Source organism: Varroa destructor, unplaced genomic scaffold, assembly GCF_002443255.2.
Source record: "Varroa destructor unplaced genomic scaffold, Vdes_3.0 BEIS01000005.1, whole genome shotgun sequence".
Taxonomy (NCBI): Eukaryota; Metazoa; Arthropoda; class Arachnida; order Mesostigmata; family Varroidae; genus Varroa; species Varroa destructor.
The window spans coordinates 1145061-1166008 of record NW_019211458.1 but is presented as its reverse complement, the minus strand read 5'-3'; the positions used below and the strand labels follow the sequence as shown (position 1 = coordinate 1166008).

The 20948-nt window shown below is 40.9% G+C and overlaps 1 protein-coding gene across 9 annotated transcripts in view; it reads left to right on the top strand.

Moving 5' to 3' along the window:
- Positions 1-20948, top strand: part of crb (cell polarity complex component crumbs) — an 83499-nt gene that overhangs the window by 8883 nt on the left and 53668 nt on the right. For 3 of the 9 annotated variants that reach the window (XM_086991191.1, XM_086991189.1, XM_086991188.1), the window contains exon 1: positions 10423-10465. In XM_086991191.1, the coding sequence (XP_086847317.1) occupies positions 10438-10465 (28 nt within the window). In that variant the 5' untranslated portion in view covers positions 10423-10437. Of the gene's footprint in view, positions 1-1467; positions 1548-7782; positions 7921-8006; positions 8149-9430; positions 10271-10422; positions 10466-20948 lie in introns of those variants that run through there. The other 6 variants (XM_022809451.2, XM_022809456.2, XM_022809455.2 and 3 more) reach the window with 6 other exon arrangements.

Here is a 20948-nt window from a genome sequence, read left to right as displayed (position 1 = left end):
TTAGTTTGTGGGCTAAGCTAAAAAACCACTATTTCAAACCTTAACCTTGAATTGATAATGGAAGGCTCTTTCCTGCTATTGCAACCGCCTCTTTCAACAATGTTGGCCAGATAATTTCACCTTTAATTAGGATTTTTTTTGGCTCCAAGTTTTATTTGTCTTTATATATATATCTTCTTGTTATATTACACGTCTTTCGTGTGTTCAAGGTTTCTACTAGGTGTAGGGTTGAAAGTTTACGCAGTCATAGTGCCAAGCGGTAGCTTAATTAGGTGAACGCGTCGAATGCTACTCGATACATAAGTAGACTGTGTATACTGAGAATTTTACGCTGAGCGGAACTTTCGGAACTGAGCTTGACCAGGGAAGGCCAAATATAGGGCTTAAGTTACGTTACTTTAAACGACTTAAAGCTTTTCAAACAATTTCTTGTAAGACCCATCCCAAATTGCAATACAGTAACTTAATAAAGGTTCGATAAAAGCACGATAGGCACACGTAGGCATTTAAAGGGACACCGGCATTGCAACGGCAAGACAAGAATGGAACCACATTATTTTCAACGTAACTCGACTAACTTATGTGTTCATGTCATTTTTTTTTCGAAAGCGGAAAGTTCAGAACAGACGTTTACGAAAACCGGTTAAAGGCAACTTAACAGAATAACTTTGCCTTATCGATGCGACCATTCGATTGAACTGACAGATTCGTTAATTGAAGTGAACGCCATTTGGGCCACTATTCATCATTCTTGTAACTGATGCCTATCTGCTATGTCCTTTTTCGTGGGTTCGATAGGTCTTTTCGATAGGATTTCGCATTCGCTTTATTCATGTTATATTTGGACAAGAGGAATATCCGGGAAAGCCTGTCGTAATCCCCAACAATATTGTTATGTACACGACATTGACTTAATAATGGGAAAACTCGTTTTAGACAGGGTAATGTGGGTTGTGCTAGGAAGTTTGCAAAGCTCTACTTTAATAAGCTTTACTCACCAACGCCTCAGTAAAAGTTGTGGGCAATAAAAATTCTTATCCTCTAGTTGGTCAGCTTCTGCCGTCGTAGATTTGATCAAAACGTAAACTCACTAATGGTGCGGTAGTTTAATGGCCTTAAGTCATATCGCATCCGATATTCGAAGCCGCTTGATATACATAAGCTAGACAAGCGCCTGACTCGGAACGAGTAACAGAGTTCATCGTGAAGGCAAGCGTATGGACTTGGCAACGAAAAACAAATGCTGCCAACATCCGGGATAGAAACACTTCGGATGCCGGCTATGCTGGCTGAAGTGCAGCAATAAGGGGCAAGAGTCGCTCTTTTGAATGTTGTAAATAACAATAATTAGACCTTTCATTTTGGCCAATGTTATGCACTAACTGGATGTTTTGGCCATGAGATAGAAACTCCTAAATCTCTTCATTTCGTTCGCGTGTCGGTAATTATGGTTTTTGGGCGTTACAGCTTATTGTCGCCGTGGAGTACCAGGAAGGTGTGGCTAGATCCTCCTCGTGATAAATGGGGCATACAAGGTCAACATTACAGTAAGTTTATCGTAGTCTATATTTGAAGGAGATATCAGCCCCTTACCTCATAGTCTAGTTAAAATTGATTACCGTTGCTAGGAACCTAGCTAAGATACGGCCAACGGCAAAGAACATGACCGAGGCTGTTGGTCCTACTATTTCTCATCATGTGGAATTGCTCTTTACATGGAATAAAAACTGTATGAATGAGTTAGTCCGAAGACCCTAATTACCGACATGTGAACAGAATTAAATTATTATAAATAATCTAGTACACGTCTATTTATTGCTGGGGTTTAGATTTTTAAGCACTGACATAATCGCTGACGCAGTCAATGGTATTGTTTACGGTCGAAAGAGGACACGAGTTAAAAATGTGTCATTGAAGAATATACTCGCTGAGCAAGCATAGCTTCTTTGAAGGACTTCCCACACATCTATTGCTTGACAAGTCCAGCAGATACACATACAGGAAGTTCCATGAGGAAGAAGACTAACAATTTAGTAAAGCTGGTTTTTGTGCTTATATTTATGCGATCATTTACGTTACTGTACTGCACGCTGGCCTAATAGTAGAAGCCTAGACAAGGCAAATCCAAGCTGAGTATCCCGTCCATTACGTTGTAAGGTCACGAGGTGATGATGCCATAAAGCCAAAACAAAGTTAGCCCGATGTCCAGTTTCCACAGGCCCAAGTCTATTCTTACCTTTTTTCTGATAATTAGTGGGCACCAGATTCATTGATGTCAGGAAGCTTTATAACTCTTGTATAGTATTCCGTTATGCAAACAAATGTATGTATGCGTACATAATGATTTCCTCGCCGATATACGACAACAATTGCGTTTTGGTTAGTGCACATTTATTGCATGAAATGTTCCCATAAAACCTGAGCTTATGCCGTCATACTTCTGTTTTATCCATTAGAGTACGTTTAAGTGGCTTCAAGCCACGATGCATTAAGAAATAGATGAAGTTTTAAAATGTCCACGAACCCAAATTGCCAGTATACGACGTCAATCGATCGGAAAAAGGTACGCGTGTAATTATCTCTCGTCATAATCATAGATAGTTTTCAGTCATTGAATACTACGTATAGAAAGAAACGCTAGGCTAACTGCTGATTCCTTATAAACAAAATAGGTTTACGTTAATTAGTAATATAATTTCGACTACCAATCACAGATATCAAATTATTGTCGGATTTTGACACTTTCAAAAAAATTTTTGTAGAACAGCGCATAGCAACAACTATAATTACATATATATATATATATATATATATATATACATGCTGTTCACTCTGGATGTGAACTGGGTATTGAATAGCTTTCAATTACTTTACGGAACGTACGAAAAAGCTTATTGCATCAGGACTAAAGGCTGCGGACAACTAGAAGGCGCTCCTATCATCCCGCGCATTTTTTCACCAATCATAAGATGCCCATTTCCATAAAGCCCTGGCCTACAGTACATAAAAGTCTATGTTTTATCAAATATTTGCCAGCTTTTTTCCTCTTCGATAGTCGTCATTGTTTAGAGCCTCAAAACAAGCCTACAATAATCTATGCAATATCATAATATTAAGAGTTATGAAGTTGGCAGAAACTTGGTCAATCGCAAAGTGCAATTCTACTTTTTTTTTGCAAAAACATCACCCCATAAACAAAGCTAAGACTGTATCCATGGTCTGATTTCAGTTTATTTATATTCGTTTTACTGTTAACAATACAAAACCACTCCCTGATCCCTGAAAACAGCCAAAGGGCGCTTCTAGAGGCCTGTCCAGGCGTACCCGGATTAGGCACTGTTAGTCGTAATGTGCACTAAGTTATTTTCCTTAAAATTTCAATCATTACTTAACACTAATAAGCCTATTTATATTTTTATACTTTACTTTACGATTTATATTTTTACTTTAGAGGGAGAAGTCGAAAAGGGCATTTTTCTTTGTCCTTTTTAGAGGATTAGGTGGGGCCAGATTATCTTTTGTGACTCAAGCTGCGCCGAGTTAGTGAGCAAAAACCTAATCTACGCACCCCCTTGGGCAAGGTGGCTCTCACGGTTCAGCAAACAGAAAAGATATGAAATCAGTTGTCCTCAAAACCCTTGTCCCCAAGAATGTCCGTTTCTTCTTTTTGTTCTTGATATTAGACAACCGAAAAACTCAATGGTAGTTTTTAAGACAAAATTAAAGCAAAGACTCCTCTCTGTTTTAAAAATATGCCTTACTTCGATCAATAGCCCTCTACCATACTTCGTAGTAACGCCATAATCCCATCAGTGTCGAACTCCTATAGTTCTTGGGCGTAAAATTATTACCCAGTGATTTTTACAACCCTCTATTGAAGAGAAATTAACACCACCGGGAGCTCCGTAGAGACCGTAACAGAATCATTTAATGGTGCAAGATTCGAGCTACGCGAGGTATACATTTAGATTTCCCATCAAAGTTCGCTCAAATTTGTCTGGTAGCTAAAGCTGTATATGGTCTGACACCGTCATGATGAAAAACGAAGCCTTTACTGGTCATTAGCTGTGGTATGGCTTGCCTTAATCTTGTTAGTTGCTAAAAGTAGAGACCCGCATCACTTACTTTGCCAGGGAGCAGAAAGTCATAATAAAGTTCCTTCCCAACCTCCCCAGACACATGGCATCACGTTCTTGGGCGCCAATCTGGACTTTGTCACAAATCAAATAATGCGTTTCTTATTTATGCAGTATTGTTCTATGTAATCTATCGTGGAGTGCTCGTGATAAATTATTTTAGATTTAGCCAATCATTTTGTTAGAGTTTTATCGATGTAAGTACAATTCTTGCTACATATAAATACGGCGATTTTGGTAGTCAACTTGTCTCAAATGGATTCAAACAGTCTAATGACGAATGGTCAGTAGATTTCAGGGCAATTTATGTGTCGGTCTAGCCTAACGTTTGTGATAATTTAATCAACTTCTTTCGTATTTAGTCGACCGTTACGACAAGGATCCTTCACGTCGAAATTTCTAGAATTGAATTGTTCTAATGCATTGTTCCACCAACGCATCTAGCCCATAAATAGTAATCATTTTTTATGGGCCTGGTCAGAATTTGTGCTTTTTGTCGTAATCAACTTGGATATGTGCAGACGTTTTACTTACCTTCAAGGTCAAGTGCAAATAAAGGCGTTCCAACAATTTCAGTACTATCAAATCCTAGCTTGGACGCCGATCTGACGATACTCGTATTACCTCAGATACGTGACTTCAAAGATATCTTGGTACAAACACTGAAAATACTATTGCGAATATTTTTAAATATTCGCAATATTTATAAATTAAATCTAAAAATGAGACATCTTGGGTAAAATCAATTATCTTATGTAATTTTATCGTATATTGCCGTACCTCTAGTTAGTAATTTTAATATGTGTAAAACTAGTTTCTAGGAGCTTTAGGACTAATCCATTATGTAGGTCATAATAATTACTGTAAAGGTAATTAATAGGATAGTGTTTTCTATACCCAAGTAACACCTGAACGCAGCTTTAAAAGTTCAGTGCACGACTCAAAGCTAAAGGCTCCTAATGTGTTTAGAGTGTGGATATTTTGGCTAAAAATATTTAGATTGGCGTTTTGACAGGTGTCTGTCATAAACCTTAAAAATTGTTAATAAGACAATGCGAACAAATTTGTTGCTATTATATGATATATAAAACAACATTGTTAGCATCATTGAAAGTAACATTGAAAGGCAAACTATAATACTTTTAAAGTTACTTAGTCATTTTTTCTATAAACCTCAAATGCCCATGTTTAAAGGGAGCGTTTGAGGTAGATTGCGCTAATGCGACTGCTTCAAGTCCCCCATCCGTAGGGCATTTTCATTCATCTATATATGAGCGTATACCAGGATATACATTCAAATTATGAGTACAAAAAGATAATTTTGCACAACAAGTTACTTGTGTAAAAACTACGATAGACGAACAATCTCAAGCCTGGCATCTTGTAATCAAATATATAATTCATTTAAACATAGTATCTCCGTTCAAAAGTTTGCCTCTGCTCATATGATAATTCGTAATATATACCCTTGCATAGATTATGTTTAATTATTTTTACATGAAGAAAAAATACATAAAAATGGAAAAGAAAATTCGATAAAAAAGTTACTTCATATTATTCATACAAAAAAACACACAGATAAGTGCTATCATGAAATGCGACATGCGGAGCTTGTTTGTACACATTATATACATTAGGTATAGGGCCTGCAGTTAGCGAAAACGTAGCGCCAGTGTTGATTCATGGTCAGAAAAAAGAGCCTTTAGTTAAGAGCGGCATATAGGTATATTTCAACCTGTGTCTGCTGGCGCGTCAGCAACTCTGGTACCTTTTATTGTAAAAGCAAGTTCGTCTTTAGGGTAATTACAATGCTTTTATAAGATCTATTTAAATATCATAATTATTCAGTATAATTAAGCATGTCAGAAAAAAACAATAAACATCAGTAGAAACACACATTACAAAACGAAAAACGCTAGTTTTACTACCACGCTCGTGAGGACTGCTTTAAGTCAAACAACTTACGTAGTACTAACGTAGCGTGCCTTTTAATGGCATTTTTTCAATCTATTGCGTTGCTTGAAGATGACCGACTGCTTTTCTCATTGGATGGCTTTAAAGTTACCTATATTATTCGTATGGTTTTATTAATATTATAAGTTACGTCGCGTTTCGGCAACAGCATTTTCGGAGTACCTTTATTCATAACTAAAATAAAGCGTCTTAGAGATAATATATTGTCTTCCTGCAACGATACAATTCTTATTACGATAAAATCCCAAATACTACCTAGGTACTTAACAAGCTGTTTCTGATCAAGATACGTTATCGGAATAAACAGCACGAACATGGTTCTGCTAAACAGGTCCCGATGTAAAAGAGACTCATTACGTTGAACTTCTTCAATTGAATATATAAGCAGCCTCAATTAAGCCACAGAGCCCGTATATTGCAGTAGAAGTTTCTTGAGAGTGTTGATTTCGCTCTAATGTAGAACTGTAAGAACCGTTGACCCCAATTTTTTACTTGGAAGTTCTATACTGATGGGATCGTGACGTTACTAATAAGTATGGCAGGAAATTATCCACCAAAATGGTGCCAATCTAGTGTAGGAATATTAATTCTAACTATAAAAAATATTTGCTTTAACTTTGGCTTTGAAACAGCCGCTGCTTTTTCGACGACCCAGCACGGAAAAATCTGCCACCAGTATCTAAAAAGTCGGAGGAAACTGTTTTATTTTTTTTTTTTTGTAATTACAGAATGTGTAGTTTCATACAGCTGTACAAAATATAGCTTGACACACGACCATACAAACTATTCGGATAGTCTGAAATACATTTATTGTTGGTGACAAAAATGCGATGTTTTGAGCAGAATATTAAATTCAAAATTGCAATAGCAGAAGTAGACTACAACAGTACGTCAAGCAGGCACTCTTAACCATAGTAAGCTCTTCTTAGCGGGCTGTCTAACTGCGAACTGCATGAAAAACTTCCAACGCACGGCTAGAGCAGCCCGGTAAAGGTTGGAATTCGTAGGCGCGAAGTCTTTGTGGTAGATGACACCGCACTTCACCCCCCACCCCCCCACCCCCCCGTGTACATTACCTCCAACATGGGAGATCTATCTAGTCGAATCGGGTCGATAGAATAGACTCCATAAAAATTTGACCAGCGCTATTTTTTCCTTCTTTTGGGCCTTCGCAGTGTAGCGGCTGAAGGCGAAAGTTCTCAAGGCCATTCGTTTTGTGCTTTGGCCTTTCCCCAGGCCCGAACCACTCAAATAAATAAACCCTTATATGAACGAACAAAAAATAAAGCAGAACCTGAATCGCAATGCTTAACAGACTGGAATCCAACTCGAACAAAAATTAAGACTTGTCTTTCTTTCATTAGTGAAGCCGTGCGTATGTGTGTGTCTGATGTGAAACGCCGAGCGGCCGGCTGGCTTTTGTAGACAATACACTCTGTAGCTCCGTGGCTGACTCTCGCTCGATTGTTTCCATGGCGATCAAGCGAAATACAATGCATTGATATTACAATAATAGCGGGACTTAGCTGGCTATAATAAACAGTGGTAGACACCTTCTCGTCGATTTGTTGTGGACCACTTAGAAAGCTGAGAGAACGCGACAGACGGCTAGCTCAGTACGTACGACAAGATGGAAAGCTGATGCTATCGTTCCTGATGTTGCTACTGTTACCGTCGCCATCGGTTCGAGCTTTTCTAGTTTCTAATGTTTGACAGGTCGACAGCGTTCAATAGTAAGGTTCGACAAAGACGCGCGTCAACTGGTCTGAGCGTGTGACCATAAGGCGCGACGTTGGAAACAGAGATTAAGGTGATTCTATTTAACGTACTGTTGAAGATAACGCAATGCCACTATCGATGATAGAAAACTGCTAAAGACTTTTGAAAAGTGGAACACACACACACACACACTTTGTAAGAGATGTTGAAAAATCGATACGATCGTGAAGATTTTATCTCGCTAGAACAATCCTGCTACCTTTGTTCTAGAACCAACGGATACTTGCCAATAATGAATGCAAAACTTTCCAATCAAATGGTAAGACTATACAATTGCTATAATTTAGTAAAAATTTTCTTGTTACATAGATTCACGTGAAGGTGAAGCCGGTGAAACTCTTACTTCAAGTACCCATTCTGACCTAAGCATTTATTGCAAAATATCTTCAAATTATCTTGAGAGCGCAGCTTTGCCGCCGATCATGTAGCGACCTTACAAATAGAAAAGTACAACTGTACAGGTTTCGAAAAACCTGACTATTGACGGAATTTTCCAGGAAATTTCTAGTGCTTACGTTGCTGCAGAAAAAAATCGTCAAAAGCACACTTCTTGATAAACAATGTCTACGCTTTTGACTAAGATAAGTTATCGATTTGATGTAGCTAGCTTTATTTATCCCTCATTACATTTATTTAACCTAAATAATTCTTGTTACGATCTATCACTTATTTACTTTTGTATAAAACGTATGATTTTCAATTGAGCGAAGAAGGTTTTTCTAGTCAGTGTGCGTCACGAACATTCGCACACAGTCTCTCTACAAAACTGTCCCTAAAAAAAAGTCGCTATTTTCCTAAAAAAAAAAAAAAAAAAAAAAAGTCCTATTTTATCAGTATCTTGCATTCAAGAGATTTTACCAAGATCAAGAGAGGAACTTCTTCATAGAATTCATTACTAATCAATTGCTGGTATTCCTCTATCAACAAATAGTGGACCGTGGCCCAAAGAAGACGGGAGTCACCCTGACGCATGACACGGCATCATCGGGCATTATACTAGCGAAAAGTAGTGACTGATAGCTTTGTTGTCGTAAACTTTAGCACAGAACAGAAGCGTCAGCTAACGCAGATCACTTGAAATTCAATTCAATTGTTTTATGTTCCTTTAGCATTACGTTAAATCTATGCGTAGTGGTCGCCATTTCAAACATAATAGTACGCTTTGAGCGCCCTTCGGATTTGCTCGTTCCGGAGCCGTTGAGCGCCAGTAGTTTCTATGCATCCACTACGCTCTGACTGGACTTTGCTTGAACTCCGCTGCCATGGTTCCGTAGCTCGTCAGCAGATGGCGCTGCGTGAGCCCTCTCCACATTTCAACCTGTTATGGTCTATGCGCTTCATTCGGTCGGTTCAGCTCACGTTGTGGCCGCTGCTGTTCTGTGGCTGGTGTAACGCTGGTGGCCGGCAAGAAGCCATAGCGATGTCTTCAGGTAGCCTGTGAAGAAGGCAGATCTCTTCGAAATCGTACAACGAAAATTTGAATTTTTCTTTATTTTATATTGCGTAATATTCCTGCTGCGCATCTTGCTTGGAGTTCTGGACAGTACCTGATTCGGAGGAAAAATGGACGAGTGTTAGTGAGAGTGGTTTCCACCTTCTCCCCCTCTTACCAAGTCTGCCATCTATATAACTGTTCGCAACGGAGAGCTTTCTGTTTACAGTGGGATCTTGAAGGCTGGATATAGGGCTAGTCCTGTTACTCTCAACTCGAAAACGGTTGCCAAATGTAACGAAGATAACATAGAGGACAAAGCAGAAAAGTGAATGGATGTGTGCATGTGTGAGAGAAGGGGGATGATGGTCGCTCGGTGACAAAGTCGTGAACGAATAGAAACAGCAACACGTTAATAAAACGCGTAGCATCGGTGTGATACAAATGTGACGAATAGTAGAGGTGATCAGACATAATTGATTTATCGTCGTTCTAAAGTTGTCCTCTTTGAAGAAAAAAAGTTCTACTCAAGTTGAACGTTTCATTCGTTGACCGTTACTAATATACCGTTGTGGATATCAAGCGTTCGCCTCGACGGATGGAATTCATATAGGTTTTTGTACGACGATCGGTCCTGCCTTTCCGTGTACGCTGAAGTTCTTTGAAATATTTTTTATGTTTGTTCAAATTATGTGATTAATATCTTTACAGATACCGAGGAAGAAAATTAAAGAGAACTGTGTCGTGCTTTTGAGGATATAAACCTTAAAGGAACTAGATGTAAGACTCTTGTGCCGGATGTACTACCCTCTACGATAATAGTTACAATGACTGAAACGCTTTAAGGATTCGAATAGGGTGGCTGTGAGTTCAAGTGGCGAGGGACGCTGTGCCATTGGACGCGACGCGCACAGGCTGCTGAGAAAGCCTGCGATGCCCCCAGCGACAGGTGAGCGATTCATTTCTTCTATGTGGTGGCTTTGGTACCTAGTAGGAGGTGCGATCGACATGCTTGTTCGTAGCTGCCCCAAGAGGCCCCATCATTTTCTCACAGAAGGCACGACGCGAACAACGACGAAGAGTCACGACAGATGCACACAGATAGACAGACGCGCTATGCCTGTACCAACGTTTCAGAGCAAAGGTGCTCGTCGCTCTAATATACAATACATATATATGTAATTTATCGAACCTATGAAGCTTACTAAACGAAGTGAGTGTGAATAACTGAATGTAAACGAACGTATTTTAAATTTCCCTGGTTTCACAATGTATAATGGAGAAAAGGTAGTCGATATCGGCCACAACAGAAAATTGTACATGGCAGCGTTATTTTAGTCCGATCGAAAAAGTTCTATCGTAAATTAGACCGAGTCATTCGACTTATACGAGACAGATACTCAAAGCTGACTCATTCAAACTTTACATATCCTTGAAGAGAAAGGATCCTCGCATCTTACTTCTTATCGGTTATAATTACTTTCCATTGCGTTGCATCCGCTTTCTAACCAATTCCAGTTCGTATCGATATTGTGCGGCGTTTCTCTGTTAGCAAAAATTGTCAAACAGTTATAATCTATAAGAATTTGAAATACTTCTAAAGCACATTTTTTCAACGTATGTATACCTATCGGATTATGCATCTAAGCAATGTTCAATGATTTTTTTAGTTTTGCATCGTTTCATGGTCCATAAACTAATTTCTATGTATTGTTTTTAATAAAAAGAGTGAAGTTTCATTGTTGGACCGTTGCTAATGACTGCTAATTTTGCAAGGACGACGACCCACACTAAAGCCAGCCAAAAGTTAGTAACTAACATATGTTTGAGCTGATACTTTTATTCAAAGTATGCTATTGGCAGTCCTCAACATGACAATTTGTCTAGAATGACGCAAATGTCCCGTATCACGCAACACGTCAGAGCAGTGGGCGGACGGCCAAATGTACAAGCAGAAATTACTCCGCTTAGTGCTGAACGATTGACCGCACTCTTCACAGGTAACCCACAGCTAACTCAGAGGTAAAGGAATTCGGATATTGCAGATCAGACTCATGATTTGTTCGCACTAGAAACGAACCCCGTTCCTTTCCATTCGAATGTAACTATTTGGACTGAACTTTGAATGCATCTCATATGTTTTATTCAAACGTAAGGGTGCAATATATGAGCAGAAAACTTAGCTTGTTCTTTCAAGCTGTGGTTAAATAGTCATATGAACGACTATGCTTAGAGACTTTCATCACTAGAAAGTACTAAGGCTATTTTTTTTTTTTTTTTTCTAAAGTTCTGTCACTACACGGCCGTCACACATACGCATATACACGTATAGAATCGTCTGATCTACGAGAAATTTTCGCAAAACCGCTTTACGGCAAACTGAATTGTAAAACAACTATCTAACATAGTCAATTCTTTTACTGAGAAAAGTAAAAGGACGTTCTTTGCCAACCACTTTTTTAGTGCGGACTCGCTGCGATTTAGGCGTCAGCCTTTGAAAAAAACATATATTGCTATAATCACAACGCGATCTTATCTGGTGTTTACTATCGGGTACATAACCATTGAAGAGAACATTCGTCTTCGTCGAGAAATTCGTTCTTACGAAGATATTTACAAACTACGATATTTTATTAATCAAGTTATTATTAACGAATTAAAGATGCACTATGATACACAAAAAACACCTTCGGAAATTATGAGGTGGTCCTAAGGGCGGCCTGACGCTTCTTACCCACTGAGAAAGTACCGGCCTACAAAATAGTTTTCTGGTTTCTTTAATATTTAAGTTGAATTTTGATACGAAAGTTCTAGGTATTGCGCGCTGTTGATTCTCATATATTTTCTATAATTTACCGTTTATGTGCCTTCTTTAGCGCATGCACATTGTATGAGTCAGCTCGTGGGTATCTGCCCCTTCTTTTTTCGTTCTAACGCTTCGGAGGCGTAGTTCTGCATATCTAACGGGAAGCCATCTAGCCCTCGGCCATTTGTGCGTTCATCTTCGGCCATCACATACATTCTGTTATTGCTTTTACTGAGGGGCTTCTATCGGTTGTAGCTATGACGGCCACTTAGACGCGCACCAGGGTACTATTTGGCGATGTTATAGCTGCAGTATCGAAACGGTCGTTGGACTGCGCGAACGAAGCTATCTTACGAAGGCTTACCGGTAAGGGCAGCAGGGCATCATCGGTTGCCGTAAGCGAATTCGCTGACAGCTTCTTTGAGATGGCAGGGAGAAAGCAGAGCAGGTAACAACAAAAACAAAGTAAATTTCTAATTTGATTTAACCTCAATCTTAATTAGGTTTAATTCAGTTTGGAGGGTGATAACGCTAACAAGCGACAACCGGTGGATACATAGCGTAATAGCGTGACAGCATCGTGGCAAAGAAATGTCTCGATAGTGGCACTGATCGCGGCGACGTCATCCTTATACTCGTCTTTAACGGGATAGACACTTGTTACTAGCGACCGGCAGGTCGCATTTCCATACTTTGGCTGTAACAGATACAGTCCGATGGCATTGTATTGGATGAACTTACATCATGCATGCATGCATGCATGCATGCATGCACGCACTTCGCTAACCTGAATGTCATTAGCAAACACCAGGAAGTCATGCGCACATGCCGAACATCGCAATCACAGATACGATTCTCTTTATATGTACAATTTTTTTTTATGAAAGGAGTCGAGTTGAAATTTTCCTCAGTGGTAATTGTTAGAATCTTCTGTTGGCACATGTATACAGCCTGGTGCAATCCAGAGAGTTGTAGGAATTTCTCTTGATTGATGTAACCGGAAAAATTTCCTGCGAACGTTGCGTTTCTAACCTTGCTATGAAGTTTGTGCTTATAAGTATAGAGTTATTCGATGCTGGCTAGGTCAAAGGTATAGTACTAAAGACCGTATTAGTTGATACAGGAACTCCTATGGTGAGCATCACAGCGTTGGCGTAACAGAGTAACAAAATCGTATGAGTTAAACAACAAATGGCGACTTTTCCTTACTTCAGTCACTCGTCTATTGTAGCTTCCCGCCAGAAGTATTCGATTGGGTTATTCTTAACGGATTAATGAGTCTCGACAGGGTGGAGCTGGTGACTCTATCAGAATCATTGGTATATGACTGCTCATATTTGTTCAGCGGAATCATCTAAAACGTTAACTTGCGCTACCGTTAGCGATGATGGTGACGATAGCAATGTGCTACGGTGTAATAACATTCCGGCATCCGTTACGTTTTGTTTACTTTGTTTCTGCACATTTCTAATGGTGTCAGTTAGTCGAGAACGTGTTCTGCCGGCTGCCCCTCAACTGAAGCATTAATAACGGCCCTCCAACACTTAACAAAAAGAAGGCAGCAGGACAAACAGCTTCCCTCGCTCACACGATTACCATTAGCTTGGTAACTAACGAGCATCGCTCTCAAATAATCGTTAACGCTATGATTTCTATGGAACATATACTCTGTCTTATTGGGACGGTGGTTTTGTCTGATCGGAACAGACTATGGCTGAGCAAAGCTTTTTTTATATTTTCGTCATGTTTATTCTTCAGAGTAGCCAATACGTATAGACAGGTACGACGCGTCGGGCGATATTCAACACGTATCAACAAACAGCGAATTCACTACATTCAAATGGTAGCGCTCTCTGCGATATCATACAGGATAATCGCATACATTGTTTTGTGCATCGGCTAACCTTGATTTTACTCATCCAGGCCCCATCGCACGGTTGAGTCATTCACTCGTATGGACGCCGACGTCAGCCGTCACTTTAGTAATTGCCAAGTGATGATTATTATCTTCCTTTCTAATCATTTGAATCGGCAAGCGAGATGGGTCAAAAAATTCATAGAATATGAAGGACACAAAATTCTCCTGAACAATATAAGTGGCGTGCGATGCCTCACAAATTATGAAAGGCAATTTGTCTTCGATAGATTAGGCAAAATGGCCTAAATCGCAAGATACCGCTATTAAATGTGAATTTTATTAGTGCGTACAATACGGAATGGTCCAGTAAAGTTTGCCAGGACCCATTTTGCAAATGTGGCACGGCGATCTTAAAAAGCCAGATTAATTCCAATTTCGAAGCGGAAAACGTTATTTCATCTTAATGTAAAAACTATCGGTCAATGGAGCTCCTCGGGTGCGCGAAAAACGTTCCCATGCCGATTTGTGTAATGAGCACAACTTGCGTATTACACTTCCACACGTATTCTATGCATTTTAAATGAAGCCACTATTTTTTTTCCCATTATAATTTATGACGCATTTATTACTCGAACTATTTACCAGGTTGTTGGTGTTGTTGTCCATCGTCATTCTTGTCTTGTATATTGATTGCACCGTAGCAGTTGTCCCGTAGGCGATGGATATTGCGGTGAGACGCGCAACCCTACGGAAGTTTTCCCATGGCCAACATTTGTGTTACCACCAAGCTAACTTTCCAATTGGTAAGCCTCGTTTTTGCTGTCGAAGCGGTCAACCACCACGAAGGGGCTGCGGTAGGCGCAAAAATATACAGGCTAGTTAAGACGAACTGCTCATGATTACAGGAGGGTGTCGATTCTTGTAAGCATTTTATGATCCGGTTTGTGTCTGTGTGTTTGTACACAGCAGAGCTAACCCGACTATTTTACTAGTTATGGTCGTGTTCCGTTTCGGTGACAGTATTCCGTTGTTGGTTCTCTCCTGGCCCCACCACTGGCGAGCGGTTGATTTACGCTCGTGAGATGATTGTTAAGAACGTCACGCTAGTGAAGAAGAGTTCAACATGATCTCGGAACTTGCCGAAATACTTAAATCTCTCTGCTGCGATGGTTATTACTGTGATTTAGTTGCTGGGTTCCGTTCACGCGGATTACAACTATATGACTGCGTCGGGCACCATCTTCACCTGTACCATTATTGCAAAGAAGGAGGGAAAACAAGCGTACGCATCACGTCGCTAGCAGCTGTGATTGTTCGCTCGATTTAGCGTTATACTATTATTGTCGCTACTTTTTTCAGTGTCTTCAGCATCGATACCAGCATACACACAACCAAACCAGTTCCCGAATTAAACCAACTGTATAACACCTTCCTTTTTGTATGTTCATTTCGCTTCATGGTATACAGCGGCGGCGGCGGCGGCGGCGGCGGCGGCGGCTATACCGGCCGGTTGATGGCCGCCGCAACCGTGTCTGTGTTATTGGGATAAGTTTCATGCATTGTAGCATGGGGACGAGCGGCCTCTGTCCAGAAAGTCGTTGACATCGAGCTAGCTTTGTGAGGGACGACGAAGTAACCTTCTTTCTGCACAGTCCGCGCCGTGCGCCGACGTGCCCTTGTCGATGCTCTTCCAGTCTTCCCACTGGCGCTATGCTTTGTTGTTACGTTCTGCCCGTGTTGAGTAGCGGTCTTCTTCGCCAGCAGAAACTGTGTGTTTTCGTGGCGTTCGTTTCGATTTTCCTGTTTCTCCTTCTCTTGTCCCTCGTCCTTTCGTTATCTACCTCTGCCCGATGTGCCATCCTTCGTATGATGGCATGTTCACTTCGACTATGCCATATCCGGAACTTTTTCATTTATTCTTTTGCGGTCGCACGGTGTCCGATAGGTATAATGGAAGCTTAGTGGTAGTAAGTTCTCGTAGTAAATAAATAGCATTCTTGTTCGCCCGTTCGGCCTGCTGGTCTGCATACGTCTTCGTTCGTTGACAGCCCCTGTCATCATCGTGTTCGCTGTGGTCGTCGTTGTTTGTTATTTGCATAAATGAGCTTTTCAGAAGGACCACCAGATTTTCTGCCAGATCATCATTGGAATTAACGGCCGGCTACTTCGCGTGGTTAACGACCTCAAGTGTAAATTCTACGGCCACTGCAGCAGAGATCGAAGAAGCACCTTCTTCCTGCCGGTCGGGCGAGCCTTGATACGATTGTACGTTTGCTCTGCCTGTGATAAAGGGGGTCACTTTTAATGAGTGCCTTCTGGTCCTTCGCCGTGATAAGCGTGTGGTGGTCGTTCGTTTGCTTTGTTAGAACGTGGCCATGTGTGCCTGCACGAGAGTTTAAGTTTTGAGAGAGTAAGTTCGCGGATCAATAACTGCGCATGAACCCCTTCGAAGTATGTCGTTGCTGTATTGTAGCATATGGAAAGGGTCAGTAACAGCGGTTGCTGCGGAGTCCATGCTGTTATTCCGCCAGAACTCTCTGACTGGACGTCTGAATTGTCTATTTAGGTTTTTTAAATTTATCGTTTCATCTAGTTGGCAGCTATGCTACTATTAGTATACACTGAAAAAACAGAAAAAAATGTTTCATTCTTGTTGCACCTGATATCAACGCCCACGAATAGACAAATGTGCGATCGGATAGCCTTTACCTTGAACGCACCTGTATTTCAGTTTCTGAATACAAATATGGCATATTGCGGTACGTATATAATTTTACCATTCGGTTATCCTATCCGCTTATCGGTTTCGATAATAGAATAGACCGTTTGGCGTCTTCACCCAACTGATCGAGGAGCCAAGCGCAATCAGCGAACCCAGCTGATTTGCACTCGATGGAGGCTGATTTATATAGTAGAAGTGACATTACTCATTGCTTCCATTCCTGATCCTCTACTGGTAATGCTTGATTTCTTAGATTCTTCACTTTTACACTGCCACGCTTTTGTCATAGTTATCATCATAATCGAAATTGTTATATAAATTAATCTTACTCCGGATCCGTCTCAGCTTCTGGCAATGATCTGTGTCCGCGAAGTGCGACTGCTTTCTCGCCGGTCAGCCAACTATTGCTGACCGCGTGTTACCGTGCAAATCAACGATATCATCATTTGCTGGTGAAGCAGTCGCTCTTAATGCGCTTACCGTCAATATGCAGCCATCCAGCGAAACCATTCTAGAAGTAAGCCAACGAACGAGCCTGCCAGCCGTCGTGGGCTGGGGGATCTGCAATCAGTCATTCAGGAGGCGTCGTCTACCGACTGACTCCGTTCCGCGACCGGTTGATTTCAGTGACCGACTGAAACTAGTGCGCGGCTACCCATTGCTGCTGCCGCTACTTCCGATTCAATGTTACGTGCGCTAGCTGTCTGCCTTGTTTTGCTCGATCTCATTGCCGCGTCGTGCCGCTTAGCTAACACGACGAAATTCCCGACGTCACTGATTTTGGTCTCGGTTCAATGATCCGCCAGAAAAAATAACGACGACAAAGAGCCAATGCTAACTGGCGTTATACAAGTGCAATGGTAGAATAGGAAAGACAAGACGCAGGTAGGACAAAACGTACGTCACATACGCTGGGTTGAACAAATGTTTCGTACAAGATCAATATCTTTTTGAAGTTCTGGAAACGACAACGGTGACGACTACGGGCATGTTAAAAAATGTTTATGAGTTTGCATAGTAGTGCGTCCGTGTTACGTGAACAGACTGTACTTGGCTCTTTACTTCGAATATAATTGAATCATTAATCGCTAACTCTTTGTAAGGTTGCGTGTCCAATTAATCTGCTAATTAGACAGGTGTTAATACTTATGAATTATATAAAAACTTTGCTTCTGAGTGACGCTGACGACCATCTGATCCGCACGCAAATTCGATGATGGAATATACACACTGACCTCATTTATGTTTGCTGGTAGTCACACAGGTCAACACCACAATCCAAAATCAAACTGGATATATAAAACATTTTTCGTATGAAGTACATGAGTCTCGTTGAGTCCGCGCAACGAACTGAAACTATTTGCTTCATCGCTCGCGAAATTAGGACGAAGGCTGTTGCTTTTGGAGGCTTCGATTATTAGAAGCCTAAAACGAGGATGTAGGCCCTTGGACAACAGCAGCGAGTCGTTTAAAGGTTGCTCGAAGCAATTTCCGGTCGTCTTGTGTAGTCCCAGTGTTTTCTTGACGAAAAGAACTTTGACGGGATTTACTGGTTCGAAGTTCTTAAGGGTAAAATTTTTACAAACGACGCGTACACCACACGTTACGATCAGGGCTATCGTATTACTGAACAATCCTAGAGCGGTTGTGAGGAATGAGCGATTTGATCGCCCATGCGGTCGACACTGTCCTTCTGCATCCTTCTGTGATGTGTGGTGCACCGTTTGAGGAGAACGCACGGCAACCTGGCGAGGTTAACGGTTCATTGTCCTGCCTCTAGAAAAGATGAAGTTTAGGAAAAAATTTCATCGCATCCGTTTTCGTCGGGTTTATGGTCACTTCCAACTTTGCGATTGCCGCGTGGAGCCGGGCTGGAGTTTGTTGCACTTGGAACCTATTTGCCCTTGTACATCATTGAGTTGTCTTCATATAAGATGACTATTTGATTAGGAAGGCCCTTCAACAGGATAGAGAATAGATGTAGGCTTAGGTTATCCTGGTGATATCCCTGGCTTAGGCTGGCGATTTTTGCGAGAGGCGTCGTCGATCATACTTCTGTTTTCCTGCAGAATCTCAGCGAAAAGGTTGAGCACATCCATGGGAACCTCGGCTAGCGTGAGCATAATGTTGTCCTTAGGCGCGAGACGAAGGCCATCGCAAAATCAATAAACATCGTGTGTTGCAGATTACGCGGCGTGACCAGTGCTCTCTTGACTTCGACCATGAGGATCTTGCGCGCCGTTTCTGTCAAGCATTCTTTCCGAAACCCATAACGATTCCGCTGGAATGGCGTGTATGTTTTTTAAGTAAATGCTCAGCCTCTTAGTCAGTAAACCGGAAAGTTTTAAGAACAAAGAAAAGAATCTAAAGAAAAACAATTGTTATAAACAACAATCGTTTTTCTTCACTATTCCTTGTTAAGATGACGCGCAGTTAGGTTGCCCTTTTCTCCAGGCGGTACCAACAAGATAGGATCCACTGTGTTAAGAGTATATCAGTATGTAAACATTCATCAAATAGTGCCGTCCAGCAGAGTGCTTGGGCGATTGCTCACTTGTGATGCTTATTGCCTAGACCAGCAATTATGCTGTTGCGTAAGCTTCGAAACCTTGCATAAGTAATAAAGGCTATTAGGGTGTTAGTCGTATCGGAGTTCCCTGTCCCTAGTTGCAGCGAAATGGGGCTTCGCACACGGTGTCTTATCCCTTAACACAAACATTTGGCACAAGTGGCTAATGATAGAATATCAAATTCTGCAATTATATAAAATACGGAAGTCATCACAAGAAAAGCATAAGAAGCACTCGTTATTAACAACTTTATCGCGCGTAACGCGATCAGGAACGATGAGTTTTTGGGGACATATTTGAGCTCTTCTTTGTAAAAAAAATGCGGGCAAATGGAAGGTGGGTCTTGGTATAGAAATGCCATGGTCATGAAAGTAAAATATGGCTGCTGATTATGCACAATATAACCAGTATTTCATTAAACAATCGTTCTAACCTCTTTTAAATGATCCGCTCTATGTCTTACGAGTGCTAAAAATTCTAGATAGGTTTCTACGATCTAGATGCGCAGACGTGCTGTATCACAGCAGTGCCATATTTGTAAATGCATTTTTGTAGTTATGCTTCCTTGAGGAAATATATTTCAGTAACCTTTAGTGCTTTAGGAACCTGCCCTCATTTTTTTTAATTCTAGCTTAAATCCCCTATGTCGTATTGTTTGTATTGGTTAATCCTGGTTTTATACGAATCGAGTTGCCATCATTTATCTAATATACAAATTGAAAACTTATACAAATTGAATACACATGTGTTGGTGTTTATCGATCTATGCACATCTATCTACTGACTTCTCAGCGACGTCCTTTGGCCGGGTCAGACTCGGAGGAAAAGATCCTGACAGCCATTTCATTAACATGCCCTTCTAAGAACTAGATGGAGAAGCGCGTTTCATTCGTAGCATCAAGCGTATATATTTCATTTAAGTTCAGCTCTATGAGCCCTACATCCAAGTTGTAGTGCTTCTGCAACTTATTGGATTAAAACGCATCACTAAGAATTCCTCTTGTATCAATCTGAATACAGATATTACGATATCAATTTGAGTTCAGCATTAGTGAAGCACGTCAGTGAGGTTTGAGCGTCATGAATCATCAGTTTCCCAGCGTTCCTTTTCCAATCTAATAACTTGCTGATCAAGATCTATAATCTGAACAAGCGGCCGCTAAGTGAGTTACATCTTCGGTACGAATATCTTTGTCAAATTTCCCGCCATCTAAAGTTATTTCACTCTCAAGAGCTAGATTATAATAATACTACTACTATAGTAATTCAGAGCTATTGCCATTTTGGTTCGGAAGGCATGCACGCGATAATGAAACGAACTAACTCCACAATAGAAATTCGGATTACCCCATTACGACCTCCACCTCCTCCTTGTTAATGCATTGACAGGTAAAAAAAAAATAACGGGCTTCGTAATTCAATACACACACACACACACATATACGTATTTATATAAACAAGCACAGTTCGATGCAGCAAATTGCAACGAAGCTCCTCGTGTGCGTTCCCCGCATCGCACCAGAGGTACTATGCAATGTAGAAATGATGTCGCATTTCGCGCGTCGTAACGTGGGCGCGTAAAATAGCAGAAATTTCCGTTGGGGCCTTTGATTTGTATCTGCCATCCCATTGGCAGCTACTGCCGCTGCCGGTTGCGCCCCTTTTTCAATA